The sequence below is a fragment of the Anoplopoma fimbria genome, chromosome 20 (assembly GCF_027596085.1).
Source record: "Anoplopoma fimbria isolate UVic2021 breed Golden Eagle Sablefish chromosome 20, Afim_UVic_2022, whole genome shotgun sequence".
Classification (NCBI taxonomy): Eukaryota; Metazoa; Chordata; class Actinopteri; order Perciformes; family Anoplopomatidae; genus Anoplopoma; species Anoplopoma fimbria.
In genome coordinates, this window is record NC_072468.1 from 4,551,164 (window position 1) to 4,564,187 (window position 13,024).

The 13,024-nt window shown below is 38.7% G+C and overlaps 1 protein-coding gene across 1 annotated transcript; it reads left to right on the forward strand.

The window, feature by feature from the left end:
• The first annotated feature begins 8,131 nt into the window (after window positions 1–8,131).
• Window positions 8,132–12,589, forward strand: irx1a (iroquois homeobox 1a). Its single transcript, XM_054622117.1, is given in 5 exon segments — window positions 8,132–8,377; window positions 9,652–10,163; window positions 10,165–10,739; window positions 10,994–11,069; window positions 12,356–12,589. Coding segments are annotated over 5 exon segments (1,485 nt in total). The 3' UTR covers window positions 12,432–12,589.
• The last annotated feature ends 435 nt before the right edge of the window (window positions 12,590–13,024 follow it).

Here is a 13,024-nt window from a genome sequence, read left to right on the forward strand (position 1 = left end):
AAATAGCTCAGTTGGTAAAATGAGTCACATCTTCAAGTGAGTTTCATTCATATCAATATTGGCTCATAAGTCATTATCATGCTAACAGGGTAGTTGGTGACTGAACACTTTCAACAATGAGCTATACCAGCATTACATACTTTAGGTTTCGAATTTGCGAAAATATTATGAATAAGAGTTTTAAAATATATTACGGTTGGGATACCAAACTTATGCAAATTACTGTATTTAATGCTGAAATCTGTTGGTTGGGGGTCCCTGGAATTGTGTCTGAACTACAGCAAAGTTTAGCCATTGAAAAAAATAAAATAAAAGTGTCTATATGCAAAGTGTTATTTTAGTTGTGGCTGCTGATTTCCATGTACAATGATATACTTAAAACATGATATGAACCATGTCACTTTGCATGATCTGGCTGTGTTTAGAATGACACACTTTTATAGGGCTCAACGGAAGCTAAACACACAAAAAATACAGCAGTTTGGTACTAAGTACACAATAACTTTTGGACATCTAAGCAATAGGACTGCAGGATGATAAATCTGTCATTCAGCTAATAGATGCTTGGCTCTGAATGAGACATTGAAATGATTGACACATCACAACAAATAAAAGGGTAGACCAATGCGAACTGTAGTCATTTAATTGTTCAATCAATATGGTTTCTGTTTTTCCTCCAGAGGAACAATATTATCCAAGATAAAACAATGTCTTGAGCATCACCAAATTACATTTCTAATGTTGTGTACTCTCGGGCAACCTGATTCTTTTTCTGTTTTCTGCTCATATCAAGGCTCGTCATGGTTGTCTAAACAGAGTAAAAGAAGATTCCATGATGTTTGTCCCTTCTCAGCTGCATCGGGAAGATCTAACTGTGCCACAAAGAGCTAATCTAATACATCAATAGCCTGTAAACCCTTTTGGAACCCCGATTTCTTTGGGTTCTGCTTGCCCTCTAACAACCCCCTCCCCTTCCCAGATCATTGTGTCTATATCTCATTACTGCATAAGTGAATTTGACAGAACGCTGTTTCTTATTTGTGACCCCATAATACCAAAGGCTAGAGGGTGGGACAAATGGTTACCCTACTCAGGAGCCATGATGACATCAATAATTTCAATCTAAACAGTAGTTTATGGTCCCACAGCTGTCGAAAACAATATCCTGTGACAAAAATAGATAAGATGAAAGTTAGTTGCCCACTGAAATAATGATAAATATGCACAGTGAATATTTTTCATAAAAGGACTCAAAGGAAAAAGCCTCTGATCCAAACCTTACTAACTTAAATTATTCTAATATCTCTTTTTTTTTTTTTTTAGGCTTGAATGTTGATAACCAATTAAACATTTCAGGAAGTTCAACCCCAAAGCAACTGAAACAGAGAAAGTCTGATCAGTGATCAAGGTGATAGCAGTGTTGTTAGAAGTGAGAGGCCGAGGCATGTCCAGTAAAAACAGCAGGTTTCAACTACTCTAAACAGTAAGTACAAAGACACACCAAAGCAGGAAACAGCACAACATGATAACAGATGAAAGAAATAGCCTCATTTAAATTCCATTTGTCATGCTTTTTGTTGATCATTTTATCTTTAAGTCTATCCTTTACACCAATATCAAAGGTTGTTATTTCAAAAGAATACTTCAGTGTACAAAAATGTTTTTCCCCAAGAAGGCATTTCCTTAAAATTCAATTAACTCTGTTGCTAAATAAACGTGGGAATTGCATTATCTGAAGGCCGATTTGCATGCTCCATTTTTTGTCACTGTTTCTGAGGCAGCAAATAAACATCTGAACTGAGAGACTAACTCTTATGAATATTTCTAAGCTAGTGTTTCAAACCAATGTTTGAGTCTGCCTCATTCAAATTTACCATAAAATTATACGTTGGACAAAAAGAAAACTTTGATAACGCGGTTCTCTTTGTCCAAAGTCTTTTTTGTCCATCTCACACGTTTATTGTGATTTGCATACATCTGCAACTGAATTGTGGAGATGTGCATATACAGTACAGACCGAGAGTCTGTGGCTTGCAGCCTCTTGGCTCACTAGAATGAAGTTGATTATAAATGGAGAAGTTAAGTATACCAAGTAATGGAATTAGTTTGTGAATTGCCGAAATGGTTAAATATCTTCTGCGGTCTTGAAATGAAATGTGCAGTATTTGTGAATCCATGTGCAACGGGTTTAAAGTAGCAAGTGTCTGTATTTAATAAAAGTAATTAAAATGACAAGGCTACTTTAAATAAGGGGATTGGGAAATCTTCTCTTCTCTTAAAGTTGTCCTTGAGGTCACTCCTGTAGTTGCAAATAGCTGTTTTTACAATTGTAGATGTCCCATTTAAAAAAGTACATTTCATATAAAAATACTTTCATGAGTCCTTAATGTTAATCCTCTTAGGTCAATGCTGCAATGAAACACTCTGTAAAAACCTTTTAAAAAGGCCAGTAAATGCTGCATCCTCTTTTTCACCCCTCTCTTCCGCTCCCTCTCCTTGGCTAGTTATAGCTATTCATTAGCTCCGGCCCCTATGGCAATGAGAGTCTTTAACCTCCATTAGATCTAATGTTGATATGTTTCCCCAGCAAAGAGCCAAAACAATTAACACCCCTTCTCACATTTCTCTCCCCTTGGCCCCTAACCACATCAAAATCTGGGTCCACCCGTTCATTAGCCACCCCTGAGAATGCCCTTGGGGAGGAAAAAAGTCAGATCCTTGGCTGTTGTCTTTTGTATGGTATGCAGTAGGAAGCCAGAATGAGTTAAAAGAAACTTATCTCAACTCAACAATAATGAAATGCTTTATTAAAACTTTGCAGCATGCAGTACCTATTTGGATGAGCTTTTTAATCATGGTAATGCTAAATCTAATCAGGTAACACCCTCTGTGCTTAGTGTTTGCTGGTGTTTTTATATATATTCACTCAGCTATAGTGGTGGTTGTAGTATTCTTTGCTGCAGTAGTCCATCATTATTGAATTACAGTGCAGGACAATGTACTCTGCTGAGTGGGAGTAACCTTAAATGAACCAACTTGGACCTTTTTCAACTCTTTCTGTTTATCCACTTCAAATTTGCAAAAGAAAATATATTTGAGCAAAATGTAATGCATCCCATGTTATGCCGTGTTATCAACATAATGAGGACATATTAATAAATGTATCTGCCAAGTGATTAAATCTTGCATGTATCTGCAAAACGTTCACAATTTGTTTTTGTTCCACAATGTCTTCTCATAAACACTAAAGCATGATTCATCTTTTTTTATGGTTTACTTTTGGCACTCGGCTAATGTAAGATCGAGGCCTTGGTTTGATAATTAAAGAGACAACAGTGAAGCACAAGACAGGACGTGTTCACTTTATGAAAACTTAACTGAAACCATGATCTTTCCCAAACTAGCTAAATCTAAACATGTGGAACTTAAGATGCAAACCCCTATCTCTGATGTCAGAGTGTGTTTCTTATCCAAATGTAATTGGCGAAATAAATTAATAGTATATACATGTAATTTCTAGAAGACAGGGTTTCTCATTTGGAAGATATATATTCAAACGAGGGATCTGAAAACAACAAAAAATGTAGAAGGCAATCGTTAAGAAAGTCAAGTTACTTTAGTAGAAGGTACTCTTAACTTCTAACACTTGCTTTTAACATTATGCAATGTACATGGTTGTATCAAAGCCCAGATGGAATTCACTAAGTTGATTTTCGGCAAACAAAGTCCATGTGATGTTATTTTCTTTTAAATATATACAGAAATGTAGATAGGTGGGTGAATGGCTAAATTTTAGTTATGTTTTAGGCATTACACACTGAGTCAAGAACATAGAGAAAAAAGTACTCTATTGGCCCAAGCAGAATGATTATAAATAATATCATTTTAGGTCAAATTATGTATTTCCATGTACCTGTTGCAGGATTTAAAGTAATGTAGAAACCATACAGCACATTAAACGGCTGCAAGGCACCTTTAAATTTAGCAACAACTTGAGCTCAGAAGCTCTTTGTCACTTCAAAACTGGGGAACACCACCCCTCCAAGTGTTTAGCTGTCAAGTGCATAACGTCTTGACCTTTTAAGACCCAGAATAGACCTCTTTTATTATCCAGGAAATTCCTAGTTTCCTTACCTATAGGTGTGGTGCAGTTGTCTGTGTATCAAATGTCTCACAGTAACACCAGTGGTCCTCTGATTCTAACCCACAGCTAAATAGTTGAGTTGCTCTGACGCAGTTCAGGGAGTAAGTTTGGACCCATGCGTGAGTGTACATGTTTGTGTGCGACGTGAGAGGGAAGAGGTCTAACAATTGTAATGGTCCATTGATAGCATTGATATTCATCTAATCTCCTCTCTTCAGGGCGAAAGGGAGTTTTGGTTTCAACACTTAATTTGATAATCTGCAAGAAAAGCACAAATGGGACATTCTGCAGATTCTTAACCTTTCCTCAACTTTGGCACTCCCAGAGGCAGGAAAGGAGTATCTTTCACCACAGTTATTAGTTCACAGAGACACCCTTGACCTCTGCGGTGGTAGCCAACTGTCAACATAACTGCTGTTATTGTAACACAGGTTCAGTCTCTTTGACTTCTATTGGATAATTCAGGTCTATGTGTTGGCCTAGTTTCTAGAGACCTGGGTTCAAGCATATACCCATTCCAAATAAACTGAATAAGGCTAAATCATAAAACAACATTGCCATGGAACCCATGCTAACTTTTTAGGTTTAAAAAAAAAAAAAGAAAATGCTTTAAACACTCTTTTCAATGTACAACAGGCTTTTGTAAATTACATTTGTGGGTGATATTTTGATAAAAAAAAATTGAAAATATACCTTTAAGAAAAACAGATATAATAAGACAAAAGTTACGGTTTGCGCTGCAAAACAGGACATTTGTGTTTGTTTACATATTTAAGATGGATGTCCTTGAGAATAAATAAACTTTACAAAAAAAAATACAAAAATGTAATTGTTAACTGTCCTTGTCAGTATTTAATGGGCTACCTGAAGTGCTTGTGTTTTCATTTAATGATAACCTGGAGAATGTATTGAATGAAATGCACAGTAGGTATGCTACCCAACTTGATTTCTCTCTTGGACTTGAGTAATGAGCAATGTGTGTATCCTCAAATTATATTTATGTTCCTAAGCATTAGATGTTCAAACTATATATCAAAGAGAGAGAGAGAGAGAGAGAGAGAGAGACTTCTCCTCTGATTTATTTCTTGTAGGTTTTGTGGATGACACTTTGGGCAGATGAGCTTACAAGCCATTTTACATCACACACATCAGTAACATATACAATATTAAAAGATGCTTTTGTTGTTTTCTTGCAGCGGTATCAAGAATATAAAAAACTCAAAGAGGAAATAGGTGAAGGGAAATGTAGAATGTGGATCACAGGCTGTTAAATAAAGAAGAAGGTCTCCACCACCTGAGTGACTGATGAGAATGTGGCCATGAAGGCATAGCAGCTTATGAAGAGCCTCCTGCAGATTTACATGATACAACTCTCTAAAAACGAGCAGCACTGAGGATTTTTTTTTTTCTTTCTTTCATTTTCAAAAGGGAGTAAAGCCATTCAAAAATCGTTAAGTGTTGTGTGCGTGTGCACGTGTGCGTGTGCACGTGTGCGCGGGCACGCTCGTGCACGTCATTAACCGACGGAGAGCCAGTCTATTCCGAGGAAATACAGTCGAAGTGAACGTGTTGCGGGGATGTATGGCTGGAGGATCCGGAACAAAGTTTTCCCTCTCTCTCTATCTCTCTATCTCTCTCTCTCTCTCCCTCTCTCTCTCTCTCTCCCTCTCTCTCTCTCTCTCTCTCTCTCTCTCTCTCTCTCTCTCTCTCTCTCTCTCTCTCTCTCTCTCTCTCTCTCTCTCGAAGCTGAGGAGCTTTTGATGGTAATGAGAGTTTAACAAGAGCCAATAAATCAGTTAACAGTGATGCTTTATTGCTCTTAGCACGTGTCATTGTTTACCAGGAGTCAAATTTCTATTTTTCCAGACATTATCTTGTATAATTGTATAAATCACATACAATCTAATTATTGCTATAATTATTTATTTACCAATATAATAAAGTCCATTCTGGGTTTTGTCCTATTTCTATAATGTCTATAATGTCCCCCCCCCTGCACCACCACCTTCATATTTAGCCCCCTTGCACACATTTCCAACGGGTTATCACAATTGCCATTTCTCCGCTCCTTTCTGATGTGTTACCCAGATTACCATCAGTGCCCCTCAGATATTTTGAACAGATCCTCGGCGCTCGGCAATATCCACTCGGAGCCATCTGGTGCAGATCAGAATCTCCTGACTCCTTGGGCTTCAGTCGTTAAGGCATTAAATCTAGATCTACAGAATACCCCCCGTTGACTCGGGAGGTGGGTGATATAAGAATCAAATCAAATGAAAAATAGAACTGTTAAAACATGAACAGCCCTCTCTGGCTGTGTCAGGAGTGGACAGCAGAGGAAAGTAGAGGTTAGAGTCCGAGCACATTTCTTTTTTTTTTTTTTTTTTTTTTTCTGAGCAGGAAAATGGATAAGCGGTTCAAGAGGAGGTGACCAAAAGCTACAGGATCAGAGTTTCTTTTTTTTCCCCCAATTCCAACACTGTGGGATTATATTTTTCGAAATCCTTTTTTTTTTCTTTCTTATAAAATTAAAGAAAATATACACATTTGAATTTGTGCTTTTTTTTTAGGAATACAGAAGTCCCAGTGAACAGCTTTCTGAACTGTCATGACGCCTTGCTCACTTTTATTTGGTTCATGTTTTTGAAAATGTAGGCATGTCGCTAAATTAAATTAGGGAATGAAAATGTACATGGATCATATTTTGGTGTCGCTGGTGCATCGGTGTTTACAACTGTACCTGGCTATTCCTCATTGCTTTTCACTCGAAAACACAAGTAAAAGTGAAGTGGCTATGTTGTACAAAGGACAACAACAATCTGGTTTAAATCCACACACACACACACACACACACACACACACACACACACACACACGCGTGCAGATGGCAAGAGGGTGAGAAAAACCGAGAGAGGATTTGACTGATTAAACCTTTATGAAAAAAATCTAAGGAAACCGAAACAAAAGTCAGTATAGACATATATAATTAATAAGTTACATTTTTATTTTAACTGCTTTTGCCTTTTGCAGGAAAAAAGCGTCTTCAAATCAGCCATTCATACGTCAAAACTCGGATCGCAAGCTGAAATGTAATACTTTATAATAATTCATTTATTGATTTCTTAATTTTGGTAATTTTTACTAAAGGGTTTCATTTTAGAATGCCCAAATAATTCTTACCAAACACAATTCAACTTTTAACGTTGATTTAACAATGACGTGTGTTTTGAAAACATTAGATGAAGAACACTCCAAAAGAATAAATCCAATTTGGAGGAAGGCACTTTTAAAATGAGACACTATGAATTTAATAAACGCACCGGCAGCCCGTGATATACCAAGTACTACTAATTCCTCTGCGGAGAGGCATTTTCCCTCGTTAATTACAATTTAAATCTATTCAAAGTAAGTTTTTTCCTTCTGCATGGGTTTACTTCCCCCTGTGTCGGACAGCTGTAAAATCGTGTAGACAGGTTGTCATACAACAATCAAAGCCTTCGGTGAATGGACTCTAATGCTTGAACATTTAACATACAATAAGTCCAAACACGGAGAGAGAGAGAGAGAGAGAGAGAGAGAGTCAGAGTCAGAGAGAGAGAGAGAGAGAGAGAGAGAGAGAGGCCCCAGCCAATGTGCTCACTCTATATTCACATTATCCACATTGCTCCAAACGAGGAGGAGCTTGCAGGCTCAAGTAGGGGATGCCAATCAAAGCATCAACTTCAAATTGTATCTGAGGGATCAGCCTGGAGACCTCAGGGCCGGGCGCGTCAGTCGGAGCGCAATTGTTGATCAGATCACATCCAAGCAGAGGACTTTGCGCGAAAAAAAAAGAGAGAGGAAGCCGAGTAGCTGTGACTTTGGCTAAAAAACACCTTCCCTTCACTCCTCCGGGTTCTTTTTTTCTTTTTTTTTTCCTCTCTCACACTTTTTTTTTTTTTTTTTTTACCGCACAGTCTTTGTCGGACGGTACAGCCGGCGGTGGAGATGTCTTTCCCGCAGCTCGGCTACCCGCAGTACTTAAGTGCCTCCCAGGCGGTGTACGGGAGCGAGAGACCGGGAGTGCTTACGCCTTCGTCCCGGGGAGGGAGCACTGAAATGGGGGGAAGCCCGTCCGCCGCCACCGCCGCGGCTGTGTCCTCGGTGTTGGGCATGTACGCCAACCCGTACGCACACAACTACAGCGCTTTCTTACCGTACACCAGCGCGGACTTGGCTCTTTTCTCACAAATGGTAAGAATGAATGTTGTGTTTCTTTTCACGGTTTGGCCATTGTGTGTGCTGGAAGTTCTCATTGCTCTCTGACAAAAGAAGCAACCGAGATAGGCTGAGTAATGTCAACACAAAGAATTCAGAAATGCAAAATGCATTCTAGTATGTCTAGATTTTTTTTTTTTTTTTTTAAATATAGATTTCTTAATATTACTCAATATTTGCTTTGTATGTCATTGGGCCGAGTTACAAATGCGCAAAGTTTGAGTTGTGGCTTGAAACAAAAAAAAAAAACAAAAGCTCTGTTTCCAAATGATTTATTTCCCCATATAGGACCATGGTTTTTGTTAAAACGATCGAATGCAAAGTTTAAATACATTTTTACGAAAGAACAAAAAAATAAGTAGTATAAGATTTGCGTTTAAGCATGTAAGTAAAAGTAAAGAAAAAGTTTCTACTCGTTATCAGATCATTAGAAATAAACTCCACATTTGGACAAAAGCCTATAGGCTTATCAATTTGCAATAAGAGTTAACCTTCCAGGCTTTGTTTTGGTACAGTATATATCCTCCTGTCATGGTTGAATGCCGCATGGATTTTTTTTTTTTTATGTGTCTAGATGAAGAATTGTCAGACATCTGTTGGCAGGAAGTGGCCTATGCCTGGTGATAATAACTAACTTGCAGTGTGTTAATGTGTTGGCAAATGTGTGCATCAGGTCCAAAGGCAGCTTTGAGCTAAAGTTTCAAAACAAGAGCTATTATTCCCCAAAACTCCTCCGTGAACTGATCGATATGTTTGAGCCAATATAACCCAGCCAGAGTTAATAAGTGTGACACACGGAGGAAAACTTCACGTAGGCCTTAAAAGTGCTTTGACATACTTGAGTTTGGCAGGTAGACATGAAAGCCATCTGTGTGTGTTCACGATGATGCGACGGGTTTTCTCTCGGCCTGTTGACTTCTTTTGTTCCGTTTTTGAAGACGGACTTGTGTGCAACACGTTTGCTAATAAAAAAAAAGGTATTTGCCTCGGAGTGCGCATTTCTGCAGGCGCAGGTGACGTAGGCCTGAGCATGTGGTATTTTGCAAGTTGAGAAACTTATTTGTGGAGAGCTCAGAGTCAGGTGAAACTCACTTGTTGGAGTTGCAGATGCAAACACAGCCAACATGCATTTGAGATATAAGAAAATATAAATATAGATATTTAATAAAAACAAAAAAAAAAAAATAAAATCCAGTGTTATCAAACTCGTGCATTTTTTAAAAGTTCCACCGTTATTCTTCACTTTTAAGGGATCCCAGTACGAGCTGAAGGACAGTCCTGGCGTCCATCCGGCCAGCTTTGCAGCCCACACGTCTCCGGCCTTTTATCCTTACGGACAGTTTCAGTACGGGGACCCGGCCAGGCCCAAGAACGCCACCCGGGAGAGCACCAGCACCCTGAAGGCCTGGCTCAACGAGCACAGGAAGAACCCGTACCCGACCAAAGGAGAGAAGATCATGCTGGCCATCATCACCAAGATGACCCTGACGCAGGTCTCCACATGGTTCGCCAACGCCAGGAGGAGGCTCAAGAAGGAGAACAAGGTGACCTGGGGAAGCAGGAGCAAAGAGGACGGGGAGGACGGGAACTTGTTCGGCAGCGGGGACGAGGGGGAGAAGAACGAAGACGAGGAGGAGATTGATTTGGAGAGCATAGACATAGACAAGATCGACGACAACGACGGAGATCAGAGCAACGAGGACGATGACGATAAATCAACGGAGGGCAGCAGGGACCACAGGGGCAGCGTCGGGGCGGGGGGAGTTGGACAGCTTGGAGAAGAGACGGGCCTTCACCCTACAGGCCCATGAGGCCTTTGACAAATCTAAGAGCACAATTTTAGTTCACCCAGGGAGTAAGGAGAACTCGGACGGCAACAACAACACCACCACCAGAGTGCTGTCCCCGGACAGACCCGGGAGCTTTCCTCTCCCGTCTAACAATAAGCCCAAAATATGGTCTTTAGCAGAGACCGCTACGAGTCCAGATAGTTCTTCTCAGAAACCCACGTCCCCATGTGGCCCAGGAGCCACCACTCACTCATCAGGGCCCCACCACCAGATCCAGACCCACCCGGCCTTCCTCCCCAGTCATGGACTGTACACTTGCCAGATTGGAAAGTTCCACAACTGGACAAATGGGGCATTCCTGGGTCAGAACTCCCTCCTAAACGTGAGGTCGTTTCTGGGAGTAAACCAGCACCATCACCACCACCACTTGCAGGCCCAGCAGCAGCAGCAGCAGCAGACATCAGTGGTGGTGTCGCCAGTAGCAGCCGCAGCAGCACTCAGCAACGACAGCAAGGCCCCAGCAGAGACCCACAGTCCCAAGCACATAGGTAGGACAAGTCACATCTCAAGCGTTTCATATTTAAGAGAAGTGTTAAATAAATTGTTCATCTCATGCCTAATTTTATATATAGAATAATGATGATAACAAAGCATTGCACCCACGTATGTGTAATTAAATTCACAATGCTCAGTCAACTCATTTTTTAGTCAGACATGTTCGTATATGTTTACAAAAATATCGGCCTATAATTTACCCAGCATGCCAGATACTGATAAGTGTTTTGCTTATTTCCTTTTTTAGAACACGAAAACGGTGTAAGGTCCGTTTCACCTCCAACACAGATTCTGAAGTCTTCCTTTCGACCCATCCACGACAGGTGAGACAGGTTTTTACTTGTGTTTATTTTTTTAATAACGTTGTTACTAAGGAAATGACCAGCCCCCCGCTTCAAATTGCATTATACAGTCAGAATGCTGTGGCTATTGCATCATTTAAATGATGGACTTATTTATACATCAATCAATGTATATAACAGCTGTCGTTAAAATAACAAAAAAATGAAGCATGGACGTAAGGAAAGGCCCAGGATCTACATGGAATTATTACTGCAGTAGAGAGTAAGATTAAAGTGAAATTGTTTGACGATTTCCAGGATTAAACCAAACTTTTATGTCTGGTAGGCTAATTAATATTATGATTTTTTTTTTTATATAAAACAACGATGAAAAAATAAAAATAAACAAAGATAAATAAAACACAGTTTGCTTTGCTGTGACAGGGGTCTTGACTCTCATCCAACACCCCCTTTAATTCCTCCCCTCTGGGGAGAGTGTGGCTACTTATCAAGTCACCGAGTAAAACGGGCTCTGTCTGGGCTGTGTGCTTTCCCTAAAGACCCCTGGGAGCACCGGAGCCCTGGGGATCGCTCTTACGGAAAGGGGAAGAAAAAAAGTTTACCTCGGTCTCAAGTAGGCCTATTACAAAATACCCCCTTTGTGTGCAACACTCGTATAAAAATATCAAGCATATATTATTTGTATATAATAATAATAATAATAATGAATTTTATTTGTAATGCACTTTATATTGAGCAAACAATCTCAAAGTGCTACATAAGAAAAAAAAAAAAAAGAAAAGTAAAAGTTAAAATTTAGAGATAGAACGTCTCTCCAAAGGAAACAACTAATGAAAGGCTTTTTTTAAAAAGGTAGGTTTATATAATATTATAAATGTTGGTAAGGGTTTCATAAAGGGGATTTTTTTTTTTTTTTCCAGACACAAGTATATATTTTTTTCTTAAAATATTTTTCGATGTGTAATTATTATTAGCATTTTTATAAATTGTATTATTATTCTTCTTCTTCTTCTTCTTCTTCTTCTTCTTCTTCTTCTTCTTATTATTATTATTATTATTATTATTATTATTATTATTATTCTTATTCTTCTTCTTCTTCTTCTTCTTCTTATTATTATTATTATTATTATTATTATTATTATTATTATTATTATCAGAATAAGTAAGCATGGGACTGGAGAGGAGGACTGCAGTCTGTTTCAAATCAAAGCTGTTCAGCCAGACAATTGAGATGCATATTGAAACCCGCTGTCCAAACACGGCGGGGGTATTTATTTATCTACCTTTCTGTATTATTCTTCATCCAGATCCTCTCTGCCTTCCAGCGCCAGGAGTCCACAAGACGCCACGCAACGAGTCCTCACTGCTCTCTCCTCGGCTTGATCAAGACATTTTTTCCGTGCTTGAAAAAAAAAAAGAAAAGATAAATAGAAAAAAAAAAGACTGTAAAAGACTTTACACTCCCTAAAAAGAGACACTGAGAAATAATAATGCAGCGTAGCATCCAGTCGGTACAGAACAAATGGCGTAATTTGGTAATATCCTGGGGATGGATGGATTACTTCCTCTATTGTTGTGTAGCCTATAATCGCGCCTATAATGTTACTCTCTCTCTCTCTCTCTCTCCACTCTGCCGAGGCAGGCTGAGACATTTTGGTAGGCTTTTTACTTTATAATTATTATTATTATTATTATTATTATTATTATTTTTGTCTCTATCTTGTGTTTTGGTGTCCTTTCTTTAATGTAAATATCAAGTGATTTAAATTTGTAAATAGGAAGCGTTGAAGGAATTTGTCCAGATCGTATATTTTGCCTAATAAACTAAATGAAATTATAGATAAAAACCCACGAGTATCCTCAGCCTTTTTTTCCTTTTCTACATGGTATTGTTATTGTCGTTATTTATATTATCATTATTTATATCAGTATTATCATTATGCTTATTATTATTATTATTATTATATTATAATTAT